General features: G+C 44.7%; 2 protein-coding genes across 5 annotated transcripts in view; one reads left to right on the forward strand and one right to left on the reverse strand.

The window, feature by feature from the left end:
- The first annotated feature begins 2173 nt into the window (after positions 1-2173).
- Positions 2174-11284, forward strand: aldh8a1 (aldehyde dehydrogenase 8 family, member A1). 2 transcript variants are annotated; one of them, XM_048249640.1, is made up of 8 exons: positions 2174-2766; positions 3525-3672; positions 4356-4511; positions 5169-5318; positions 5585-5841; positions 9066-9227; positions 9490-9977; positions 10287-11284. In XM_048249640.1, exons 1-7 carry the CDS (start codon positions 2629-2631, stop codon positions 9940-9942), a joined length of 1464 nt encoding a protein of 487 aa, XP_048105597.1. In that variant the 5' UTR covers positions 2174-2628; the 3' UTR covers positions 9943-9977; positions 10287-11284. The 2 variants fall into 2 exon arrangements, with proteins under 2 accessions (XP_048105597.1, XP_048105598.1); XM_048249641.1 differs by having other exon boundaries at positions 9490-9915; positions 10223-11284.
- A 4027-nt stretch (positions 11285-15311) lies between these two features.
- The window catches only part of LOC125299746, a 12822-nt gene continuing 5072 nt past the window's right edge, over positions 15312-23061 (reverse strand). For 2 of the 3 annotated variants that reach the window (XM_048251163.1, XM_048251165.1), the window contains exons 6-12: positions 22170-22290; positions 21794-21878; positions 21678-21704; positions 19282-19390; positions 18360-18480; positions 16549-16604; positions 15312-16458 (exon numbers count right to left, since the gene is read on the reverse strand). In XM_048251163.1, the coding sequence (XP_048107120.1) occupies positions 16453-16458; positions 16549-16604; positions 18360-18480; positions 19282-19390; positions 21678-21704; positions 21794-21878; positions 22170-22290 (525 nt within the window). In that variant the 3' untranslated portion in view covers positions 15312-16452. The remainder of the gene's footprint in view (positions 16459-16548; positions 16605-18359; positions 18481-19281; positions 19391-21677; positions 21705-21793; positions 21879-22169; positions 22291-23061) is intronic. The other variant, XM_048251164.1, reaches the window with a different exon arrangement.

The raw sequence follows: 23061 nt of genomic DNA on the forward strand, positions 1-23061 counted from the left end.
AGGTTGTAGCCTACCTAATGTGTTTACCCCGTGTATTGTATGTGACTACCCTGTTCGTGTATCGTTCTTGTTTTATTGACTTGTGTTTCCTATGTAATGGTGTCTTGGTATGTAGGCCTATGTGTTTCCCACTTCCGCTAATAAACCTTTGATTGGACATCTGTGTGTCGCACCAATTGTTACATTGGTGTCAGAAGCGACTCGAGTAGCCAGGAGCGGGAGACCTCACCCCCGGGTGGAGACCCACGCAAGAGGATTCGGAGAGAGCCCTTGTAAGGGCTGCTGAAGAGCCTTTTGAGGCCTTCTGTCATTACTGCCGCCGGAGGAGAGGAGCTATCGTCTGGACCTGCCTGCGGCCATGGGAGGAGATCTTGCCGGAAGAGGGGCCTGAAGAAGCGGTCTCGGAGGAGGAGACGCTGGCCTGGACGTTGACTCTGCAGTGAGAAGACCTGAAGCCCCTGCCCCCGCCAGGCGGCTTGAGGCTGGAGTTGGCGGTGGCCCTGGCCGCGACGCGTGAGCAGAGCCGAGGGAGAGCGGCGAGGAAGAGGTTCCTTGACGACGGACGGTTGGCGGAACCGCTGGGGCAGCGAACTCACAACAGAAAAACGGAACTTTAAAACGTTTAGGTGGGTGTGAACGTGCGTGTGGGCGCCTGTTCTAGTTGGCCTGTTGGCCGGCGCCAGAGAAAAAAAAAGGTTCACTGTGTTGGGTTGAAGGCACGAGTCAGAAGAGGTCGGTCAAGCCTTCGTCGCAACCATGACGGAGTGGAGCGGGCCGGGAGCAGCGGAGGACAGCTCTGCGAAGAGGCAGCGCGAGGAGCGACGCTGAAACCGGTAGCTGATGGCCTGAGAGCTCAGCGTGTCCGGCTGCAGCGTAGCTGGTGCCTGCCTGTCCTGGTCGGTGCAACTGTGGAGTGGAGCGACGGAGGTGCAGCGACAGTTGACCCGTGAGTTCCGGTGCTTGGTGCCACAGTCTACGGTAGTGTAGGCCACCTAGGGCCCCGCCTGGAGTTGGAGGAGTGCTGCGGGGCCACAAAGTGCGACCTGAGGGCGGTCACTGAAAGGGAGCTGGGGACGAGCGGCGACTGCCATGTGACTGCTAGCATGCCCGCACTGGACCGCTAGCAGTTGTGGTTCCCCGAGTTGGCGAGTGAGCTCCTGCGATGTGCACCCCACGTGTTGTTGCCAGTTCCACAGACTAACGGACTGAGTGAGTGAATGCCCACACCGACGTTATGGCAATGGCTAAGCCGAGGAGACATTGTCGAGGACGGCAATGGCTCGCGAGGGGGCTGTGTAACATTGGTGTGTTCCGGACTGAGTGCTAGCCTCCCAGAATGTAATGTGTGTGTATGCTGGATTGTGTAATGTCGGTTTTAGTGAATGTAATTGCATTTACCATGTCATGTATGTGTTAGCTTGTGTAGTCTTTCTTTAGGTTATACCTCATGTGTTTTACCCGGTGTATTGTATGTGACTACCCTGTTCGTGTATCGTGCTTGTTTTATTGACTTCCCTTGTGGTTCCTAGTAATGGTGTCTTGGTATGTATGTGTTTCCCGCTTCTGCCAATAAACCTTTGATTGGACATCTGTGTGTCGCATCAATCGTTACATAGCCAGCTGGTACATCGAATAAAGTTACCACAAAGTCGTGCTATGATCACTCACAACAACATTTTTCATTTAGTGCCATGATTAAAGTTTCCACACCATCCTGACCTGGTTGCTTGATGGTACCAAAAATTCTAGAATAGAGCTCCGCTCTAGAATCTTTGGTTGCCACCACGTCCTAACGTGGATTTATAATATTGTTTTATTTGGCCCTACATATTCTAGACATATTTTCTAAACCCATCCACGCCTTTGCAAAATAGCGGTGGTTTAATAAAAATGCAGTGCATGACATGAGGGCTACTGAGCTGAGTTTTGTTCTTCAACAAACATTTTAAACTGCTGTTGAGTGAGTGTTCCCAGAATTCTGTGCGGGTGTGTCAGTGTGAATAAATAATGTTTAATTGTTTGTTATTTTAGTTTTTAGTTGTATTTGTGTTTACCATGTGTGTAGGCTATTTGATAAGTAAGACACCGACGTGGATAGGCACTTTTGCCCAGGGCATAATGTAGGCTACATTACAACGAAGGTTGAAAAACACCGATCTAGGCGACATCTCACACCTGTTTAACTGCACATGCAATTACATAGCATGGGTGAACCCACACAAAACAATTACACGGACAAGCATACAAATTTACGTGCATCGATGCTGTCTCGCACAGTCAGGCCCACGCAACGCTTTTCCATGCGGCAAGTACAAAAAATAATCCTGTTTGGGTACAGGGCAGAGAGACGCGAAAATGGGCTGCAGGTTAAGCCCATCAGATAGCCTACAGCGATTGGTGAGTGGGAAATGTTAGTGAATAGGGATTGGAGCAAAATGCAAATCATTGCACCGTCCCGACAGAGGACGGGGGATCATTCCGTGGACCAGGTGGATATGAACTAGCCCACACATTCAGCTTGAGAAACGTCCTCATCTACCACTCAGTTTACTCGTGTGTGACACGTTTTTTTATTTTATTTTATTGTGTATTTAGCCTTCTGCTGGACTTGTTATTTTAACGTAAAAAATGCCTGGCAACGGGACCTTCTTGGTGCTGGAAAACTACTTCGGGGGTAAATTTGTGCCCTGCTCTGCTCACATCGATTCGTACGACCCGTCCACCGGAGAGGTTTACTGCAAAGTTCCGAACAGCGGAGGTGAGGAGGTAAGAATGTTGCAGAGGTGTCTTGAGTCGCCAGACGCGTCTGTTATGTATTAAGATATTTAACTTGTTTTATTTACACTGTATAGCCTACTGTTATTAACAGGCAGATTGCAATGTGTAGCCTCCTCCCTCTGTAATTATTGTTTTAAAACGGAGTTTATTATTAGGCCTACTGGTACATTAACATGAAAGTAGCGTAAAGCCTGTCATGCGAAACAGGTTAGAGCTACTACTTGGCAGAGCACCTTTGCTCCTGCTTCTGTTGGTCTTTAATCATTAAACCACCACAGGGTTTACCATTTGTGTGTGTGTTTGTGTGTGTAAGTTGGGAAATGGAGGATCACAGATCAAAGATCACAGGCCTCTGAGAGAGAATGTGCCTCTGTGTGTTGGCCTTGTTAATTCAGACCTTGTATAACGGATCTGATCATGACGTGAAGAATTTGATGTGTGAGTGTGAGGAGCCGGTGTATCTTGGTGTGGTTGAGGAATGTGATGAAATAATGTGAAAATCTTGGCTGAAGAAAAATGAGTAGGAAAGATTTTATAAGCTCCCCTCTTCTGTTATGCATTCTCAGTATCCTAGAGACAAAGTTGCCCCTATAAAGTACCCCCCCACCCCTCTCTCTCTCACACACACACACACTATGCAGATTCACACGTATGCAGACACAGAAGCATATTCATTCAGATGTTCAAAAGGCTGGTTGTGTTTATCTGCCGTGTCTTCATCCTGACGTCTCTGATTGGCTGTGTAGGTGGATGCTGCGGTGAAGGCAGCCAAAGAGGCCTTCCCTGATTGGTCCGCCAGGAGTCCGGCTGAAAGGGCCCATGTGATGAACAAGCTGGCCGATCTGATGGAGAGCCGCCTGGAGGAGTTCGCCCAGGCCGAGTCCAAAGACCAGGGTAAGAACCGGACGCCTGGTGGCCATGGCTCTCTCTGATCTATACATATAGTATAAGTATAAGTAAGTATATATACTTTTTTGATCCCGTGAGGGAAATTTGGTCTCTGCATTTAACCCAATCAGTGAATTAGTGAAACACAAACAGCACACAGTGAGGTGAAGCACACACTAATCCCGGCGCGGTGAGCTGCCTGCTACAATGGTGGCGCTCGGGGAGCAGTGAGGGGTTAGGTGGCTTGCTCAAGGGCACTTCAGCCGCAGCCCACTGGTCGGGGCTCGAACTGGCAACCCTCCGGTTACAAGTCCAGAGTGCTAACCAGTGGGCCACGGCTGCCCCAAACATGCCCTACATCTAGCTCTTACATACAGTATAGATATTATGTTCTGTGCAGTACTGTGTAAGTGTTGATAAATAGCCTATACTTATCACTCAACATGACTTTGATGTTGATTGGAGTAGTGTTTGCTGATAGTGGTAGTGACAAGGGTTTCTCAATCACAAAGAGGAACACAAAACACTTGTTCATGATTTCCTAGGGAAGACGATAACGTTCGCACACAAAACACTTGTTCATGGTTTCCTAGGGAAGACGATAACGTTCGCACACAAAACACTTGTTCATGGTTTCCTAGGGAAGACGATAACGTTCGCACACAAAACACTTGTTCATGGTTTCCTAGGGAAGACGATAACGTTCGCCAGCACGGTGGACATCCCCCGGTCGGTGCACAACTTCCGCTTCTTCGCCTCATCTGTGCTTCATCACACAACCGACTGCAGTCAGATGGACCACATGGGCTGCCTCAACTACACCATCCGCAGCCCAGTGGGAGTGGGTAAGGCTGCGTGTGTGTGTGTGTGTCTGTGTGTGTGTGTGTGTGTGTGTGTGTGTGTGTGTGTGTGTGTGTGTGTTTTCGGGCGCATGTGTCTGCGTACGTGTGTGTGTGTGCGTATGCGCTTGTGTGTGTGTGTGGGCACACTTGTGTCTGTGTGCATGTGTGTGTGTGCATGTGTGTGTGTGTGTGTGCGTGTTCCAGCATATTTGTGAGACAGAGAGAGGTGGACTAATTGGCCTGCTTTAACTATAGCATTCCCATTCTCTAAATCAGTGGTTAAATGCATAAATGACAGCTAGAGGGCTATTTTATATACATAAATGACATCACAGCTTCTTGATTGCAAAGCTCAATCAACATCATTATGTGAGCATCACTGTGGTCTCAGCTCATGAGCACACTGAATAGAGAAACCTCATCATGTGAGCAAATGCCATCACTGTGGTCTCATCTCATGAGCACACATAGAGAAACATCATCATGTGAGCATACAGTATGCCATCACTGTGGTCTCAGCTCATCAACACACAGAAACCTCATCATGTGAGCATATACCATCACCCCCACCCCCCCTCTTTGTCTCCCTCTCTCTCCTCTCTCTCTCTCTCCTCTCTCTCCCTCTCTCTCTCCTCCTCTTCCTCCCCCTCTCTGTCCCAGCGGGTCTCATCAGTCCCTGGAATCTGCCCTTGTACCTGCTCACCTGGAAGATCGCTCCAGCCATCGCCGCGGGCAACACTGTGGTGGCCAAGCCCAGCGAGATGACCTCCGTCACCGCCTGGATGATGTGCAAGCTAATGAACGAGGCTGGTATGTGTGTGTGTGCTCTCTGAACGTGTGTGTGTGTGTGTGTGTGTGCTCTCTGAACGTGTGTGTGTGTGTGTGTATGTGTATGTGTGTGTTCTCTCTAAACGCATGTGTGTGTGTGTGTGTTGAGTGGCCTCTGGCATTGCTGTCCCTGAAGAAATCAGCAAAAAATAATTTGCCATTGGTGCATATGTTATTCAGTTATGTAACTCAGAGTTTGTCCCCGTGTGTGTGTGTGTGTGTGTGTGTGTGTGTGTGTGTGTGTGCAGGCGTGCCCCCTGGTGTGGTAAACGTGGTGTTCGGCACAGGCCCAGGCGCGGGCGACGCTCTGGTCGGCCACCCTGACGTGCCGCTGGTGTCGTTCACGGGGAGCACGGTGACGGCGCGCGTCATCACCGAGCGTAGCGCCCCCTACTGCAAGAGGCTGTCGCTGGAGCTCGGGGGGAAGAACCCCGCCATCGTGTTCGCCGACGCCGACATGGAGCAGTGCGTCTCCACCACCGTGCGCTCCAGCTTCTCCAACCAGGTCAGTCCCAACACATACTGTACACACCTCCACCACATACTGTACACACCCTCCTCCTCCACCCAACACATACTGTACACACCCTCCTCCTCCAACCAGGTCAGTCCCAACACATACTGTACACACCTCCTCCTCCACCCAACACATACTGTACACCCTCCTCCTCCACCCAACACATACTGTACACCCTCCTCCTCCACCCAACACATACTGTACACACCTCCTCCTCCACCCAACACATACTGTACACCCTCCTCCTCCAACCAGGTCAGTCCCAACACATACTGTACACACCTCCACCACATACTGTACACACCTCCACCACATACTGTACACACCCTCCTCCTCCAACCAGGTCAGTCCCAACACATACTGTACACCCTCCTCCTCCAACCAGGTCAGTCCCAACACATACTGTACACCCTCCTCCTCCAACCAGGTCAGTCCCAACACATACTGTACACCCTCCTCCTCCAACCAGGTCAGTCCCAACACATACTGTACACCCTCCTCCTCCAACCAGGTCAGTCCCAACACCAACCAGGTCAGTCCCAACACATACTGTACACACCTCCACCACATACTGTACACACCCTCCTCCTCCACCCAACACATACTGTACACACCCTCCTCCTCCACCCAACACATACTGTACACACCCTCCTCCTCCAACCAGGTCAGTCCCAGCACATACTCTACACACCCTCCAGCACAACTCTCTCTCTTTCTTCTCCCCCTGTCTTTCCTTCTCTCTCTCTCTCTCTCTCTCTCTCTCTCTCTCTCTGTCTTTCACCGTATCAGTGAGATGTGATGAAACACGTTCCATATTGTTACCAACTTCTGCAACATACTGTATACTTGCTGTGTTGCATTCCATAATCTCACTAAGTTCAGCTATCTGATAGAGGCACCCTGACCCCACCCTCAGGTGCAGTAGGCCTGGGCAGGCTCAACTCACGGAATGTTCAGGGCCTCGGAATGCTTCTGTGCTGGGTGTGTCTTATGTCAGATATCAGATCGAGGCCACTTCTGTGAATGTTTTATTTCTAGGTTAGCTGCTGAGAGTTGTCTGTAGAAGAAACAAGGTTGCTTGGAATCAAGAATTTAACAGAGACAAGGATAAAAACCGTATTATAAGGTACTTATAGTATGCCCCAACCCTAAATAAAGGGCTTTTAATAAAGTAGACGTGTGCCTGAAGTCACCCAAGTAGCCTTGCTTCTTCTACAGTCTTTCACACTTCAAGAGGACCTTACATGTACCTGGACTACGTCCTCACCTGAGCATTCAGTATACCTTCTGCTGTTGCCAAGGGTGTTGTCTGACCATGAGGTGGCAGTGTTGTGCTGTAGAGGCTTGTTGTTGAGTTTGTAACACTACACACAGCAAGTACTGTGGCCGGTGAATATCGATCGGTGCAGGCAGTAAACTTCCCTTTACAAAGCATAGCTCTTTTGAGTGCCAAAACTGCAGTTTTTGAGGAATTCTTTACAGTTCATACAGTATGTACACTACATTAGTATTTCTTTACAGTTCATACAATATGTACACTACATTAGTATTTCTTTACAGTTCATACAGTATGTACACTACATTAGCATTTCTTTACAGTTCATACAGTATGTACACTACATTAGTATTTCTTAACTGGTGGGTGGGGACCCAAAAGCGGGTCGCAGAGCTTGTGGTGAAAAAATGTGTTTGCTTACATGTAAAATGCCACCCTATTAGATCTAATGTAGGACCTTTATTTTGTTGTTGTAATGGATATAGTTTTAGTAGTAAATATGACAAAACAACCCTGAAGATTACATATATGGATCCACTTATGTGAAGCACAAAACTTGGATCCACTTATGTGAAGGACAAAACAACCCTGAAGATTACATATATGGATCCACTTACGTGAAGCACAAAACAACCCTGAAGATTACATATATGGATCCACTTATGTGAAGCACAAAAAGGGACTGAACCCCCAATGTGTGGTGTGCAGTGAATTGCTGGCACATGAGGGCATGAGACCATCAAAACTAAAACGCCACATGGAAACGTATAGCACTCTACTGTCAAAGACTAACCTGTCAAGTACTTTGAAAGGTGACACAGGAGTTTACGACTTCGCAAATGTGCCTAACATCAGCATGTCTGGCACTTTGCGCGTCTTACCTCATAGCTCACCATATCAGTTGGCTTGAACACTGAAAAATATGGGTCGCCACTTAAAGGACCTTGGCAAATGGAGGGTCCCAAGGCCAGACCATTAAACACTGCACTACATTGTACTGCACTTTACTGCAGAAATGCCGTATTTTGAACATGAAACTGCATTGTACTGCACTGTACTTCAGAAAGTACAGGTTGTAAGGGTCTGTCTACAGTGCCTCAAGATACATGCTAATGATCCATCCATGGGATTAGCCTCTTGACATGCTAAGGGCACTTCAGCCGTTCCTACTGGTCGGGGTTCGAACCGGCAACCCTCTGGTCAAGTCTGAAGCGCTAACCAGTAGGCCACGCCACGGCTGCCCCTAATGCTAATGATGCACCCATGGGTTTAGCCTATTGACTAGCACATCAGCTGGAGCTCAGTGCAGAACTCAGTGCATCTCACAACATTACATCTACATGAGCTACCATCTCAGAAAATCTCATGTTTCTCTCTCTCTCTCTCTGAAATTGAATTTGCATGATTAAATATTTACATTTCAATTGAAACATTTAAACATGGTTTTTCTATTTTTCTCTCTTAAAGGTGCTCTAAGCGTTGCTACGCATTTTTTAGGCTAAAACATTTTTTGTCACTTATAGCAAACATCACCTCACCATCCTTCCTGAATACACTGTAAAAAAATGCGATCTCTGTGGACAGCCCAGGCTCCAAAAACAGCAATTAAAAACAACCTGGGCAAACCTAGCCCATAAAAACATAACAAACTGATCCAGCAAATCAGAGATGAGATGCTCGTTTAGGAGAGTTTCAATTGCACGGGAGGGAGGGGGAGGAAGTAGCGAGCTAGCTCTCTGTTTTGTTTGAACGTCAAAAGAAGTGACGTTACCCAGCATCGCTTAGAGCACCTTTAATTTGAATGTTTTGTTACTCCGATGTAGTCTTAATGTTAATTTGATGTAGTGAGCTTTGTTATTGACTAAATTGTAATTTCAAAGTAAAAGATTTAAATACAGGGTTTCTCTCTCGTTGCCACCCTCTCTTTCTGACATAGGGAGAGATCTGTCTGTGTACCAGCAGGATATTTGTGGAGAGAAGTGTCTTCCCAGAATTCCTGGAGAAGTTTGTGGCAGCTGCTCGGAAGTGGAAGACTGGTGTTCCCTCGGATGTCTCCAACAACAACGGGGCACTGATTAGCAAGGAACACCTGGAGAAGGTGTGTGTGTTGGAGAGGCTTACCAGAGCGAGAGAGAGAGTTGCCATTAGATGATTATCACCATCTGGAGCTCTGATATGCATGTGCATGTATGTGTGTGTGTGTATGAGTATGTGTGTGTGTGAGTGTGTATGTGTGAGTATGTGTGTGTGTGTGCATGTGAATGTGTGTGTGGGTGTGTGTGAGTGTGTGTGTGCATGTATGTGTGTGTGTGTGTGTGTGTGTGTGTGTAATTGTGAATATGCTCCTCCCCCACCCCCAGGTGCGAGGCTTTGTGACGTTGGCCCGTAGTGAGGGCGCCCAGGTGCATTGTGGGGAGGGCGTTGACCAGCTGCTTCTCCCAGAGCGTAACCAGAGCGGCTACTTCATGGCCCCCACCGTCATCAGCGGGGTCGCCGACTCCTCGCGCGTCATGCAGGAGGAGATCTTTGGGCCCGTCACTTGTGTGACGCCCTTTGACCTGGAAGAGGAAGTGATCTTGCGGGCCAACGACGTGCGCTTCGGCCTGGCAGCCACGGTGTGGTCCCGGGACGTGGGGCGCGTGCACCGCGTTGCCCGGCGACTGCAGGCGGGCCTGGTGTGGACCAACTGTTGGCTGGTGCGGGACCTGAACCTTCCGTTCGGAGGGATGAAGCATTCCGGAGTGGGCCGAGAGGGTGGGAAGGACTCCTACCACTTCTTTACCGAGGTCAAGACCGTCACCATTAAACAATGAGCTCAACACACACTAAAACACACACACACACACACCACACACCACACACACACACACACACACACACACACACACACACACACACACACACCACACACACACACACACACACACCACACACACCACACACACACACACACACACACTTCTTTACCGAGGTCAAGACCGTCACCATTGAACAATGAGCTTAGCACACACTAAAACACACACACACACATACACACACCACACACACACACCACACACACACACACACACACACACACACTTCTTTACCGAGGTCAAGACCGTCACCATTAAACAATGAGCTCAACACACACTAAAACACACACACACACACACACACACACACACCACACACACACTTCTTTACCGAGGTCAAGACCGTCACCATTAAACAATAAGCTCAGCACACACTAAAACACACACACACACACCACACACACACACACACACACACACACACACAGTCAACACCCGAGGGAAGGGAAGGCCATGATTAAGTGGCATGTGGCTTAAGTAACCTTCTGCTCAGAGACAAGCTTACAGGTATGAGGTAATACTCACAAACTGTGTCAATGTACTTAGTTTAGCAGGTACTATTTACCTTAGTAGATATAATTTAGTGACTTTAGAGTCCTTTAGTATAGTTTAAATATTTTGTAGGGATTATAGAGATTTTTAGTGTAGTTTGGACTAATAATACTATCTTTTGCTAGTGTCAAATGAGCCATTATTATGAAAATGTATTAGCAGTGTAGTTAACACCAGAGCCTCTAATTCTGTGTGCGTATGTGTTGCTCGATGGTGTTTTAAGCCCCCGTGTTGCGACCGTCGACCTCAAGGCACCTAACCCTAACCTTAACCCGTGTCTAACCCTAGTGCCTTCCATGCAGCGCTGCCTGAAATATGACTTTGGGGGCATAAAACACCAAGTAACATGATGCTGTATCACCTCAAGCAAAGGACAGAACACTTGAGCTTGCAGTTTACTGTGTAGGCCTACATTAGTGATGCAGTTTACTGTGTACGTTAGCGATGCAGTTTACTGTGTACATTAGTGATATGCAGCAAACAACTGAAGCTTATGGCTTTTCTGGGGCCACACAAGCCGTTCACTCCATGCCCATGTGCCTTTCCTAATCAGTGCCTGATCTGGACGTGATGATATCTGAAAATTGCTGTCAATCCTGTTTTGAGATGACATTGGCGCTTATATAACTGACTTTCTCTTAATTCGTTGTTAATGCCATTTATTAGTGATTTACAAAGTGTCTTAGAGTGTCTTCCCTTTATGAAATGTAAGTTTTTTGTGTCCAGAATAAACGTCATTCTCACATCATCAACACCTTTGATCTCCATTTCACCATCAGCACTCTGTGTTTACTGTAAGCTCACACCTACACATACACACACACACTCTCTCTCTCTCTCTCTCTCTCTCACACACACACACACACACACTAACACGCACGTACACACAGACACACACATGTTCACACACACGCACACACACATTCACACACACACACACACACAGACATACTCCTATGTCTACCTGTGTCTTAAATGTTTGCATGTGTCATGATATCGAATAAGTACAGAGAGAGAGAAAGAGTGTATGTGTGTGAGTGTGTGTGAATATATGAGTGTTTATGTATAGTATGTGACTCTGTGCTTGTGTTTATGTATGTGTGGGTGTGTATGTGTGTGAGAGAGTGTTTGTGTGTGAATGCGTATGTGTGGTTTTATGTGCGTGTGTGTGTGGTTTTGTGTGCATATGCATGTACACTTCATAAAACTCTCAGTAATCACACCTATTTCTCTCCCACACACACACACACACTCGCACCCACGCACACACACACATACTTTTATGTCTACCTGTGTCTTAAATTTTTGCATGTGTCCTCATGATATCGAATAAACACACAGAGAGAGAAAGAGTGTATGTGTGAGTGTGTGAATATATGAGTATTTATGTATATTATGTGACTCTGCTTGTGTTTGTGTATGTGTGGGTGCGTGTGTGTGAGAGAGAGTGTGGGTGGGTGAGAGAGAGAGTGTTTGTGTGTGAGCGTGTATGTGTGGTTTTATGTGTGTGTGGTTTTGTGTGCATATACACCTCTAATAAAATTCTCAGTAATCACACCTACCCCCCCCCCCCCCCCCACACACACACACTCACATCCAGCCACACACACACAAGCAATAACATCAGCAACATCTTATTTACGGCTATGTTTGAACATTGGAGATTTTTATCTGTAAAGTGTATTTATTATATGGGCAGAAACAAAATCAATCCAATCAACATACATAATCTTGCATATTAGCATGACTGCAGCTTGCATGAATCGAAAGTTTAGCTGCACAGTGTAGACAGTAGAGAGATTCATGTTGAGTTCAAAAAGCTGTGTTCAGCAGCTACACCAGACACAGGAGAAACATGTCAAGTCAAGTCAAGTCAACTTTATTTATATAGCGCATTTCATATACAGAGGTCATTCAATGTGCTTTACATAAACAAAAGTAAACAGGAATAGCTGATAAAAGCATAGAACATCAAAAGTGAGTTTAGAAGCTGATTTTAGCAGCTACAGCATACAGGAGAAACACGTTGAGTTCAGAAGAGACGCTGTGTTCAGCAGCTACAGCATACACGGTGTTCAGACTCAACGGTGTTCAGACGCTGTTTTCAGCCAACCCCACGTCATCATAGAGGTCTTCGTCTCCACTCTGCTGCCCCTCTCTGCCGTGATGTCCAGAGGTCTGCCCTCCTCGTCCGGCCCTCAGCTTGACCCAGATCACAGCAGAGACCAGCCCCAGCAGCACGCAGGCTACCAGCGGAACATACGCTCTGTAGAAAGGAGAGTCCACTCCGAACGGATCCTTGTACTGAAGGCGAACGCTTCCCTCAGAACACGTTGTGAGAAAAGGGTTTGCGTTCACCCCTCCGTAGACTCTCCATGTGTACACTCCGCTGTCCTCTGCCGTGAGGTTGGAGATGATCAGAGAGTGATTGGTATGTAATTTGAGCACAGTCACTCGGCCTCTCAGATCCGCAGGCACAAGCACAGATGTATTTTTCGAGTCTAGAATCAGAACCCGTGGTGGTAGAACTTTCTGACGGTACCACTGGACCCAGTCCCAGTGACCGCGTGCCGTGACCAGCCGGAGACTCTTCCCGTGAGAGAACATCACGTCCAAGGGGGAGATTCGGGTGCAGACATACAGGTAAACACTCTTCATCAGGTCATGCCCCACACAGTCATATTTCCCAGAGTGGTGCTGTCTCACAAAGGGTATGGTGAGGGAGTAGTCTCCAGCCTGGCTGTCATTGAGCATGTGCATGCCTTCTTCCTGGAGCTCATCGTGGCTGAGATGGAGGTAGTAAGGGGGAGTGAGCCAGCGCACCTCACCGGGGAACTCTCCTTTAAACATGCAAGGAAGAGTCACATTGTCCTCTTCATAAGCAAAGGTCATTTCCGAGCGTATGTACAGAATTGTGTACGTATACCTTTGGCATTGAGCTCCTGTCCATATCGTACAGTAGAAGAAAGAGTCGGCCTCTGTGATCCCTGAAAGTGTGACCAAAGAGTCGGTGAGATTGACCTGCAGCCTGCCCCTCAGGCTCTCCAGGAGTGGCTCCAGCGAGGAGTTGGTGTCCAGGACCAGAGTCTTCTCGGACCTCTCCTTGTTCTCTCGGTACAGCTGTAGGCGTGTGTTCCCTCGGCCCAGAGTGGACCGCTGGCCGCACAGCACAGTGCGGTCATCATACACGACGTCCGCCTCGTGCTCTATGCCCTCTGCGCAGACGGTGAGTCGGAAGCTTCTGTGGTCGGTGACGTTGCCTCCTCTCCAGCCTTCAGCCCTGTAGGCTCCACTCTGGGACACGTTGAGATTGGTCATTGTGATATAGTATGTCAGAGGACAGTGGACATTGTGGCCGCCTGGCTGCGGTCCCTCTGGTTGTGAGCAGTTGGCCAGGAGTAGATCTCCATCCGCTGAGACACTGTACAGGACCCAGTAGTCCACACTAGGGGAGTACACCAGTTCTGAGTATCCTCCTTCAGCTTTGATCTCGTGCTGGGGGTCAGCGTTCAGGTGAGGGTCAGCATTCAGGTGGGCTCCAGTGATGACCCCCAGCAGGAGGAGTGCACTCGCGCACACTGCCGTCTCCATTCTGAGTGCTGTGCTTACTTTGCGTTAACTTCAGGTTCAGTGTCGCTCAGATTTTACCAGGCAGACAGAGAACTCTGCCAGGCTCATCCTGTCCTCTCTAGAGAAACTGTGTGTGTGTGTGTGTGTGTTAGTTCCGGAGCCTTCACTCTCTCTATCAGATCTAATGAAGAGATAAAACTGTTGGTTAACACGCCAAGCGTAAACACTCCCTTTAATGACACATTTAAACAGCAGATTAGACCATGTGCATGTACATTTAAACAGCAGATTAGACCATGTGCATGTACTGTACATTTAAACAGCAGATTAGACCATGTGTATGATAAACAGCAGATTAGACCATGTGTATGTACATTTAAACATCAGATTAGACCATGTGCATGTATGTCATAAGTGATGGTGTTTATCACTCTATAGTGTGTGTAATAAGACATGGTTTGACTGTGTGTGTGTATTTGTACATAATGAGTGATTTGTGTTTGTGTGTGTTTGAGTTGCATAAGTGAAGATTTGTCTGTCTGTGTGTGTGTATGTGTATTTAGTAAACAATAGGACACATGCACTGATAAAAGGTGCCTGTAAAAGATGCAGGAACTGTGTCTATGAGAGAGCATGCTGGTGCTATAGCAATACTGTGTATGAGAGAGCATGCTGGTGCTATAGCAACACTGAATCTGTGTGTATAAGAGAACATGCTGGTGCTATAGCAACACTGAATCTGTGTGTATGAGAGAGCATGCTGGTGCTATAGCAACACTGAATCTGTGTGTATGCGAGCATGCTGCTGCTATAGCAACACTGTGTATGAGAGAGCATGCTAGTGCTATAGCAACACTGTGTATGAGAGAGCATGCTAGTGCTACTGAAATCACTGAATCTTGAATGAGTCTTTAGCCCTTGGCATCAATTTAGTGTTAAGTTGGTATCAGTTCTATTACCATAGTAAAATAATAGAATGAAATACTCTTCTGCAATTGTTTTGCTCCTAAACAGGCTGTAGGAGTACAGGCCCAGTTATGTAGACATGTACAAGGACTAGCAGAGCAACCTGCTCAGACAAGCTCCCAGGAATAAGGTCACAACACTAACAAGCTGTGCTAGTCAATGGACCTGACTCAAATAAGACAATCAAAGGAAGAAACCACTTATGCAATAACACTGCAGAAAGTAATAACAAGACGAAATGTAATTAAGTTTCACTTTATTAATCTGCCACATTTTGTTCTTTGTAATAATTTGCCACATTTTTGTTTACAACAAAACCCAACGTCTTTCAAAATGTTTGACTGGTCGTCGTGTAGAAAACGCTGTAAAAACGTAGAAAGGGGCCTATTTGGAGGACATCTGTCAGAGTTGGTTGCCAGGTAAGTTTAATAGCTAAAAATAATACATTTGTATTTCTGTTATTATAAGATTGAGTGATTTTGATGAAAACACCAACGACAAATTTAGTTTAGACTCTCCTAAGACCTTGTCTTTAAGCACTTTCAGATACAAAGCACACCCCCCACCCCCCACACACACACACACATTATTTACTTAATAATATCAGTTTGCATTAACAAAAGCACAGTCATTACAATTTTATTAAGAGTAATTGACAGAAACAAATTCATCCTTCCACAAAAAATACAAAACACTGCATTTCATTTCTGACCTGAGAACAAAACAGCTTTCCTGATGAGAGGGAAGAGGGGAAGCACGGGAGGCCAGAGTGACTCTCTGGCTTGGACATTGTAAACAAAATCATGAATGTGTGTTTATAATGTAAACATTGTAAATCAGCCAACATTTCAATTCTTTTATTATACCTGCCTATTACCACAGACCCAATCACCCCACAAATAGTGTTCATGGTCATTATATTGTGGCACAGAAATGAGTATAGACATACATTATTTCTGTTAAAATTGAAGTCTGGGATGGCAGTCTGATGAAGAACACTTTTCAGTTTTCACAGAAGTTAGTGGCAGCCCTGTGTAGCATGATCACTAAGCTAGCTTGTTCCTTGAGACACGTATCCATGATTTCTATTCAATAATCCATATACAAAAGTTATCCCAGATATGCAAAGTACTGCCCAAAATGAGGGGATTCTGAAAGAAGAAAGAACTGCTACCTGCTTGTGGAAGTCAAAGAGGCAATGATTCTTTAGCACATGTAAAGCAACATTAGAAGGCAGTTGCAGTAGCTAGCAGTTCAATGCAGCATGTCAATGATGTTAAGGCATCAGAGGATGTCATTCCATAGCGCCAGAGGTGAAACCTGGAGAGTATTATACTCGCCGGACCTTGCGAACCGTCCCAATGCTGGTGTTGGTTTGCGTCATAGCTGTGAGATTAAAGAACCATACAAAACAAATTATGAAATCTTATCCACAGGAACTGCTTCATGTTTAGATTAATCAACTATGCAGTATACCTGAAAGTTTGCACATCCACATTTGCACATCTCCACGCTGCATCTCCATGAGAAGCCTTGAGGGTAAGTAGTCATATAGGTTTCTAAGGGAGGGATCCTTGAGGGTGAGTAGTCATATAGGTTTCTAAGGGAGGGCAGTAAGTCTGTTTCTGTGTTCTTTTCTGTTTTACTAGGGGTGTCACGATTCTCCAAATCCTCGATTTGATTTAATTTTTGATTTTAAAGTCATGATTCGATTTTCGATCATGAAAAAAATAAATATATATATATTATTATTAATACATTTCTTATGTTGTTTAATTTTTTGCCTTATTTCCACAAACACTTTTTTATTTTGAAACTGCTCCCACCGCTAGCTACTGTACTAAACAGAATAGACATAAACATAGATGTGAACATAGTGAAATGAAATAGTACGGAATGATCATTTGATTTTCATAGCAGGCACATGGTTAGTGTTCACGCAATGTTAGGCTATTAATGTGCATAATATGCCTTAAAGTAATTTTGGACTCTACTTAGAACTTTAAAAGCAGAGTAAATGGACTGCATTTATATTGACTTCTCCCGAGTACCCAAAGCGCTTTACAATGTCATGCTCACATTCACCCATTCACACACACATGGATGGCCGAGGCTGCCATGCAAGGCGCCCACCTGCTCATTGGGAGCACTGGGGTTAACAGGATTCCCACTCTAAGGGCTGAGCTACACCAGGCACGTAACTGAAGCGTTCCGTTCACGTTGCATCTTCTGCAACAATTTGCTTTCACTATAATCAATGGAAGTAGCTACACCAGACGTGATAGCGGCACGTACATTTGAACAAAATAGACCATTCATCTAAAATGGATTTTACGCGTTGTGAACGGAATGCTTCAATTACGCGCCTGGTGTAGCTTTGCTGTGAGTGAAATGTAAATTCCCCTGACTTTCCTGACAAAAAAATCTGAATTTCCATGACCTACTTTATAATGAAGGGTACAATATACTGACCTAAGCTTTCAGAACAGTCGCGTAGCGTCCAAGAATCTTTTACTTTTTTTTAGAGCGTGAGATGAGTAAATGGGTATTGAATGAACAAAGTTAGGCTAACCACAATACTCAAGCAAGCAGTAAAGCTAATAACCAGATATACTCTCAGTGGAAATATCTGTATTAATGTATTTTGGCAAGTACATTTTAAACTGCTACAACAAAATTCCCTGATATTCCATCACTTTGCCCCCAAAATGATAAAATTCCCTGACTTTCCATGTCTGGAATAGACTGCAAAATTCCATGATATTCCAGAAATTCCATGATTCGTGGGACCCTGGGGTGTCTTGCTCAAGGACACTTCAACAGGGTCAGGAGGAGTTGGCCTCGAACCGGCAACCTTCCAGCTGCTGGACGACTCCTCTACCTCCTGAGCCACTGCCGTTCCTGAAGCCTAAGTTAGTGTTAACTGATGTGAATGAACTGATGTGAATTTGGGGGTTCAAATTCGGTTGATGTGTTTTTTAAGTGGCTGTAGTTTGAGGAGATAATATTGACGTGCCGCACTTCAACACACACGTGTGTGTTTTTTCCCCTCTTGGCTTGCATGCTGGACGTGACACTGGGGTAGCGTCAATTCTACCTTTGATTTCGAAGTTCGAGATTGTGATGTCATTCTGATCGATTTTCCACTTAAAACGAAGATTGTGACACCCTTATGTTCTACTATGCAGCAGAGGAGAAAAAAGAAGGTCTACAATGTGACTGTTTCTCTAAGTGATAACTGAATGTAGAAACACAAATGTGATGTTGTAAACTGTGATGGGACGTACTGGCAAAGTCCAACAGGTAGGACTGTCCGCTCACAGTGAAGGTCATGGAGCCCTGCGGGTTCTTAAGGTACTCAGCCTCAATCAGGACACTGTCTGTGGAACATTCCAAGTTGGTTCCAACCTGGAGAACAAGAGAACATACTTCTTACAACCCTGCTGAAAAAAACAGCCTGACCAGCTAAAGGTGGTTTGCTGGTTGACCAGCTTGTTAACCAGCTTGTTTGACCACCCTATAATGGTTGACCTGCTTGACCAGCAAAACTCTAGCGAAAACATACCTTCAGCTTGTTTACCCATCTTATGATGGTAATTCAGCTGGTTTTGCTTGTCGTACCACCTCAAGCTGGTAATTTTAGCTGGTTTTGCTGGTCTATAGTTCTGGTTTAACTAGCCATGCCAGCTTATGTTGGTCATTCTAGCAAACCAGCATGACCAGCTTGACAGGCTGGTCCCCAGCATGACCATCTTGCACCAGCTGTATCCCACAAGACAGGCTGGTCACACCAGCATGACCAGCTTCCTCAGATGGTCACGCCAGCATATCCAGCTGGTGGCCCAACCAGCTACACCAGCAAAGACCAGCAAGAGCTGGAAGAAAACCAGCAAAGACCAGCTAAAACCAGCTACCAGCATAAGCTGGTTTCTAGCTGTTTTTTTAGCATGGAATACATACAATACTTTCCCATACATTGACTTATTTGTGGCGGCCCACCACAATATCAACATTGACCACCACACAATGATTTTCCTGGTTGTACTAAATTGTGCTTAAATCTGGTTAGAATCATAACCGCGCTGCACTAATTTATTAAAAACTGTTGCATTCGAGTTTATTTTGCAAACCTACCACCACAAATAGAATTCAATTCTGTGGGAAACAGCTAACAGGTAAATGTATGGGGTGAAGTTGAGGAGTCCTCACCCTGTATTGGTAGTCGTGCCACCTGCTGCCAGCTCCACTGAACTGCCACTTGGGGGCGCTGGAGAGTCCAAGGAGGCTCATGGCGCTCATGGATCGGGTGAGTACAGCTCTAAACATTATATGAACCGGAACAGCAGAAACTGAACAACACAAACATGGTGGTCCAAACAAACTGGGAAGTGTTGCAAAATATGAAACAAAAGGTAATTTAGTTACATTTACTGTAGACTAATGAATAATCTAATGTCACGTTAATCATCATTTACTGTAGACTAATGAATAATCTAATGTCATGTTAATCACCATTTACTGTAGACTAACGAATAATCTAATGTCATGTTAATCACTATTTACTGTAGACTAATGAATAATCTAATGTCATGTTAATCATCATTTCTATTCTATACACCCTGAAATTATTGCTAAATTAATGTGACTGAAGGTACATATTTAAGGGCTTTTCTTGTGCCTTGCCATGAATGTGTTGAGACATAAACAAGACACAAGAATCTAGACAAACAATAACAGCAAAGGCTGATGGAAAACTATATAATCTATATAAGATAATACACCATTTACGACACCTACGCCTTGTCATTTACTGAGCAAGGAAGTCATCTTACACTGCCATTATGAAAGAAACATTGAATCTTTCGTGAATTAATTACATTCATGATTGGAGTCAAGTATAATTAATTAAGGCACTACGCCACTACGCACCAACTGATGATGGCAAGATGACAAACAGTGTTTCAAACGAAAGAGCTCCTTAATATGATTTAAGGTAGTGTTAATTTTGTCACCTATTTTTAATTTAGTCCTAGTCTTAGTCTTGTGACGAAATGTCCTTTTTAGTCTTTGTCATATTTAGTCATTCAAATATAATTTTTGTTAGTCAAGTTTTAGCTTAGACTAAAAGTCTCGCATTTTAGTCTAGTTTTAGTCAAAAGAAAACTAAAGGTATCTTAGTCTTAGTCAGTTTTAGTCAACACGTTTTAGTCTTTTTTTTATAACAAATTATTTCTGATTACCATTTGAGTCAAATAGTGTTTCACACATCTCAATTTTCCAACAATATTGTGTGTCCACAGGGCTACTCGTCTGTTATAATTACTCATTCTGATTTTTTGTCAGTCAGTATGTTTACATGCACAGGTAAGTCGAGCTACAGTTATACCTCGGCTGGGATTTGACCATAGATGTAAAAGATTTGAATGGACCACTGTCATATTAAGTAGACCAGTGTTTCTCAAAGTGTGGTCCGGAATCACTGGTGGTCCATAAGCTATCCCAAGTGGTCCGAGCAGGCGTGGTAAAATATAATATAGATGAGTTGTTTGCAATATTGAACCAACTTGTATGTAAAAACAGTTCTGCAACACTGTCTATGTAAGATATGCCAGTTTAAATCATACAGTATGAATCCACACAATAAGCAAATTGGTTCAGTGAGTAGGCCTATAGTGTAGACTAATTATAGGCTACTGTTGAAGAAGGTATAATCTTTTTTTTTTTTAGCTAGGGTTAGTTAAGTGGTCCTGAAACTGAAAAAGTTTGAGAAACACTGTCGTGACCAAAGTATTAATGTTTTACTCCGCCTAAGCTAGATGGCGATATGTAAAACACAACACATTCCCCAAACAGACTCTCCATCTTAGCCATAGCTAACTTGCTAGCGAACTTTCCATATTAGCTTACTTGCTAGCAAACTTTGCATCATCAGTCTAACTAGTTAAATAGTTGACATTACATGATGAACATTTTCATTATGGACATTCTGGGGGATGTTAATTTGTATGAGAGAAGCTTCAACTTCTGGGTATGTAGCATTGTGGCATACAGCTTAGGTAGTTAGCTTGCTAACTCTGGCAGAAATCTCCAGTGTTCTTGTTCCATGTAGTTTAGGTGTTGCAGCCACAGGGTTGCAGCAACAGCACGTAGACTAGCCTACAGGAAAGCTGTTAGCGTTATGAACTCATTCGAATATTTTGAAAACGTAACAGCTAGATATTCTGTCTTCTCATTTTGTAGATCGAAAATGAAGAGAGATTTTATCTTAGTTTTTATTTCATGCAAAACATTTTAGTCTCGTCTTTTTCGTCAACAATAATGCATCTTAAGATAGTCTTAGTCAGTGTTTCAGGACATTACTGCTGTCTCGTCATCGTCTCGTCTTAGTCATGAAAAAAAAGGTTGTTGACTAACATATTTCCTCTCGTCTCGTCTGACGAAATTAACACTAATTTAAGGACAACAAAGTTGAGTTTTTGCATATTTCAAATTATTCTAAGAGATAAACTTATACACTTACAAACGTATAACTAGTGATAAACTAGTGACTAGTATTTCAACAATGTTGACATGACATAAGAAATAGCATAGCCACATAGACTCACTGTGATTGGGGCAGAGCGGCATTACCCCTGTAATATAAAATAAAAGAAGTAAATTTAAAAGTTATATGTACGCAAAACTTCAACTATGAGAACAAGAGGTGCAAATCAACACTCACTGCACAGGACTCTGAGTAGCTGGATAGCAGGGCCTGCGTCGGACTTGTCTTCTAACACCAGTGCTTACGTTTTCCTGATGCATGTCTGAGAGGGCAAACATCAATTCATATCAAAAAGATGAATTAATATAGTAAAATATAGAGGCTAAGATGCTGTTCATATGGACCAATTTTTTAATTATTTAACCTTTTCAATTGGAACTGGACTGAACTGGACAGTTATGATATCTAAAAGCTGACACTCCCTTGCTAGCACATTTGCCTCCTAATCGGAAGTGCTGCAAGTTCACAGGGTCGAGCCCAGGCCTGAACTGCACAGTCAAGTCAACACAACACAACACAACACAACACAACACAACACAACGATGACACCAACCTCTGAATGTGATCTGGTAGGTGTACAAGCTGAATTTGAACTGGTAAGAGCCCTGCTGATTCTTCTGATACTCCGACTCAAGAGTGGCGCTGTTAACCTTTGAACATCTGCCCTGAGTGTCCTGAGAGAGAACACAAGAACACAGACACACACACCTCACACACTACTCAGTTAGCACTGCTGCTAATAGGCTACACCATAGACTATACAGTCTATGTGCTGCACAATGTTAACACCGTAGGGCCTGGAAAGGCTAGACACAAGGCAGACATGAGTGTGGCTGGGTTTAGCAGTTCAGTCTGGGTATTTAACACATGAGAACCTTCCTCATCAAGTCACCTTTCCTTGAGGCCGTGTTGGGATGGAACTGGTGAGATGACAACAAACTGACTATTTGTCCTGTACATGGTCATACTGAGTATTCATACTGAGTATTCATACTGACCTCATTCATACTGAGTATTCATACTGAGTATTCATACTGACCTCATTCATACTGACCTCATTCATACTGACCTCATTCATACTGAGTATTCATACTGAGTATTCATACTGAGTATTCATACTGACCTCATTCATACTGAGTATTCATACTGAGTATTCATACTGACCTCATTCATACTGACCTCATTCATACTGAGTATTCATACTGAGTATTCATACTGACCTCATTCATACTGAGTATTCATACTGACCTCATTCATACTGACCTCATTCATACTGAGTATTCATACTGAGTATTCATACTGACCTCATTCATACTGAGTATTCATACTGAGTATTCATACTGACCTCATTCATACTGAGTATTCATACTGACTTCATTCATACTGAGTATTCATACTGAGTATTCATACTGACCTCATTCATACTGACCTCATTCATACTGAGT

This window comes from Alosa alosa, chromosome 8 (assembly GCF_017589495.1).
Source record: "Alosa alosa isolate M-15738 ecotype Scorff River chromosome 8, AALO_Geno_1.1, whole genome shotgun sequence".
NCBI classification, from domain to species: Eukaryota; Metazoa; Chordata; class Actinopteri; order Clupeiformes; family Clupeidae; genus Alosa; species Alosa alosa.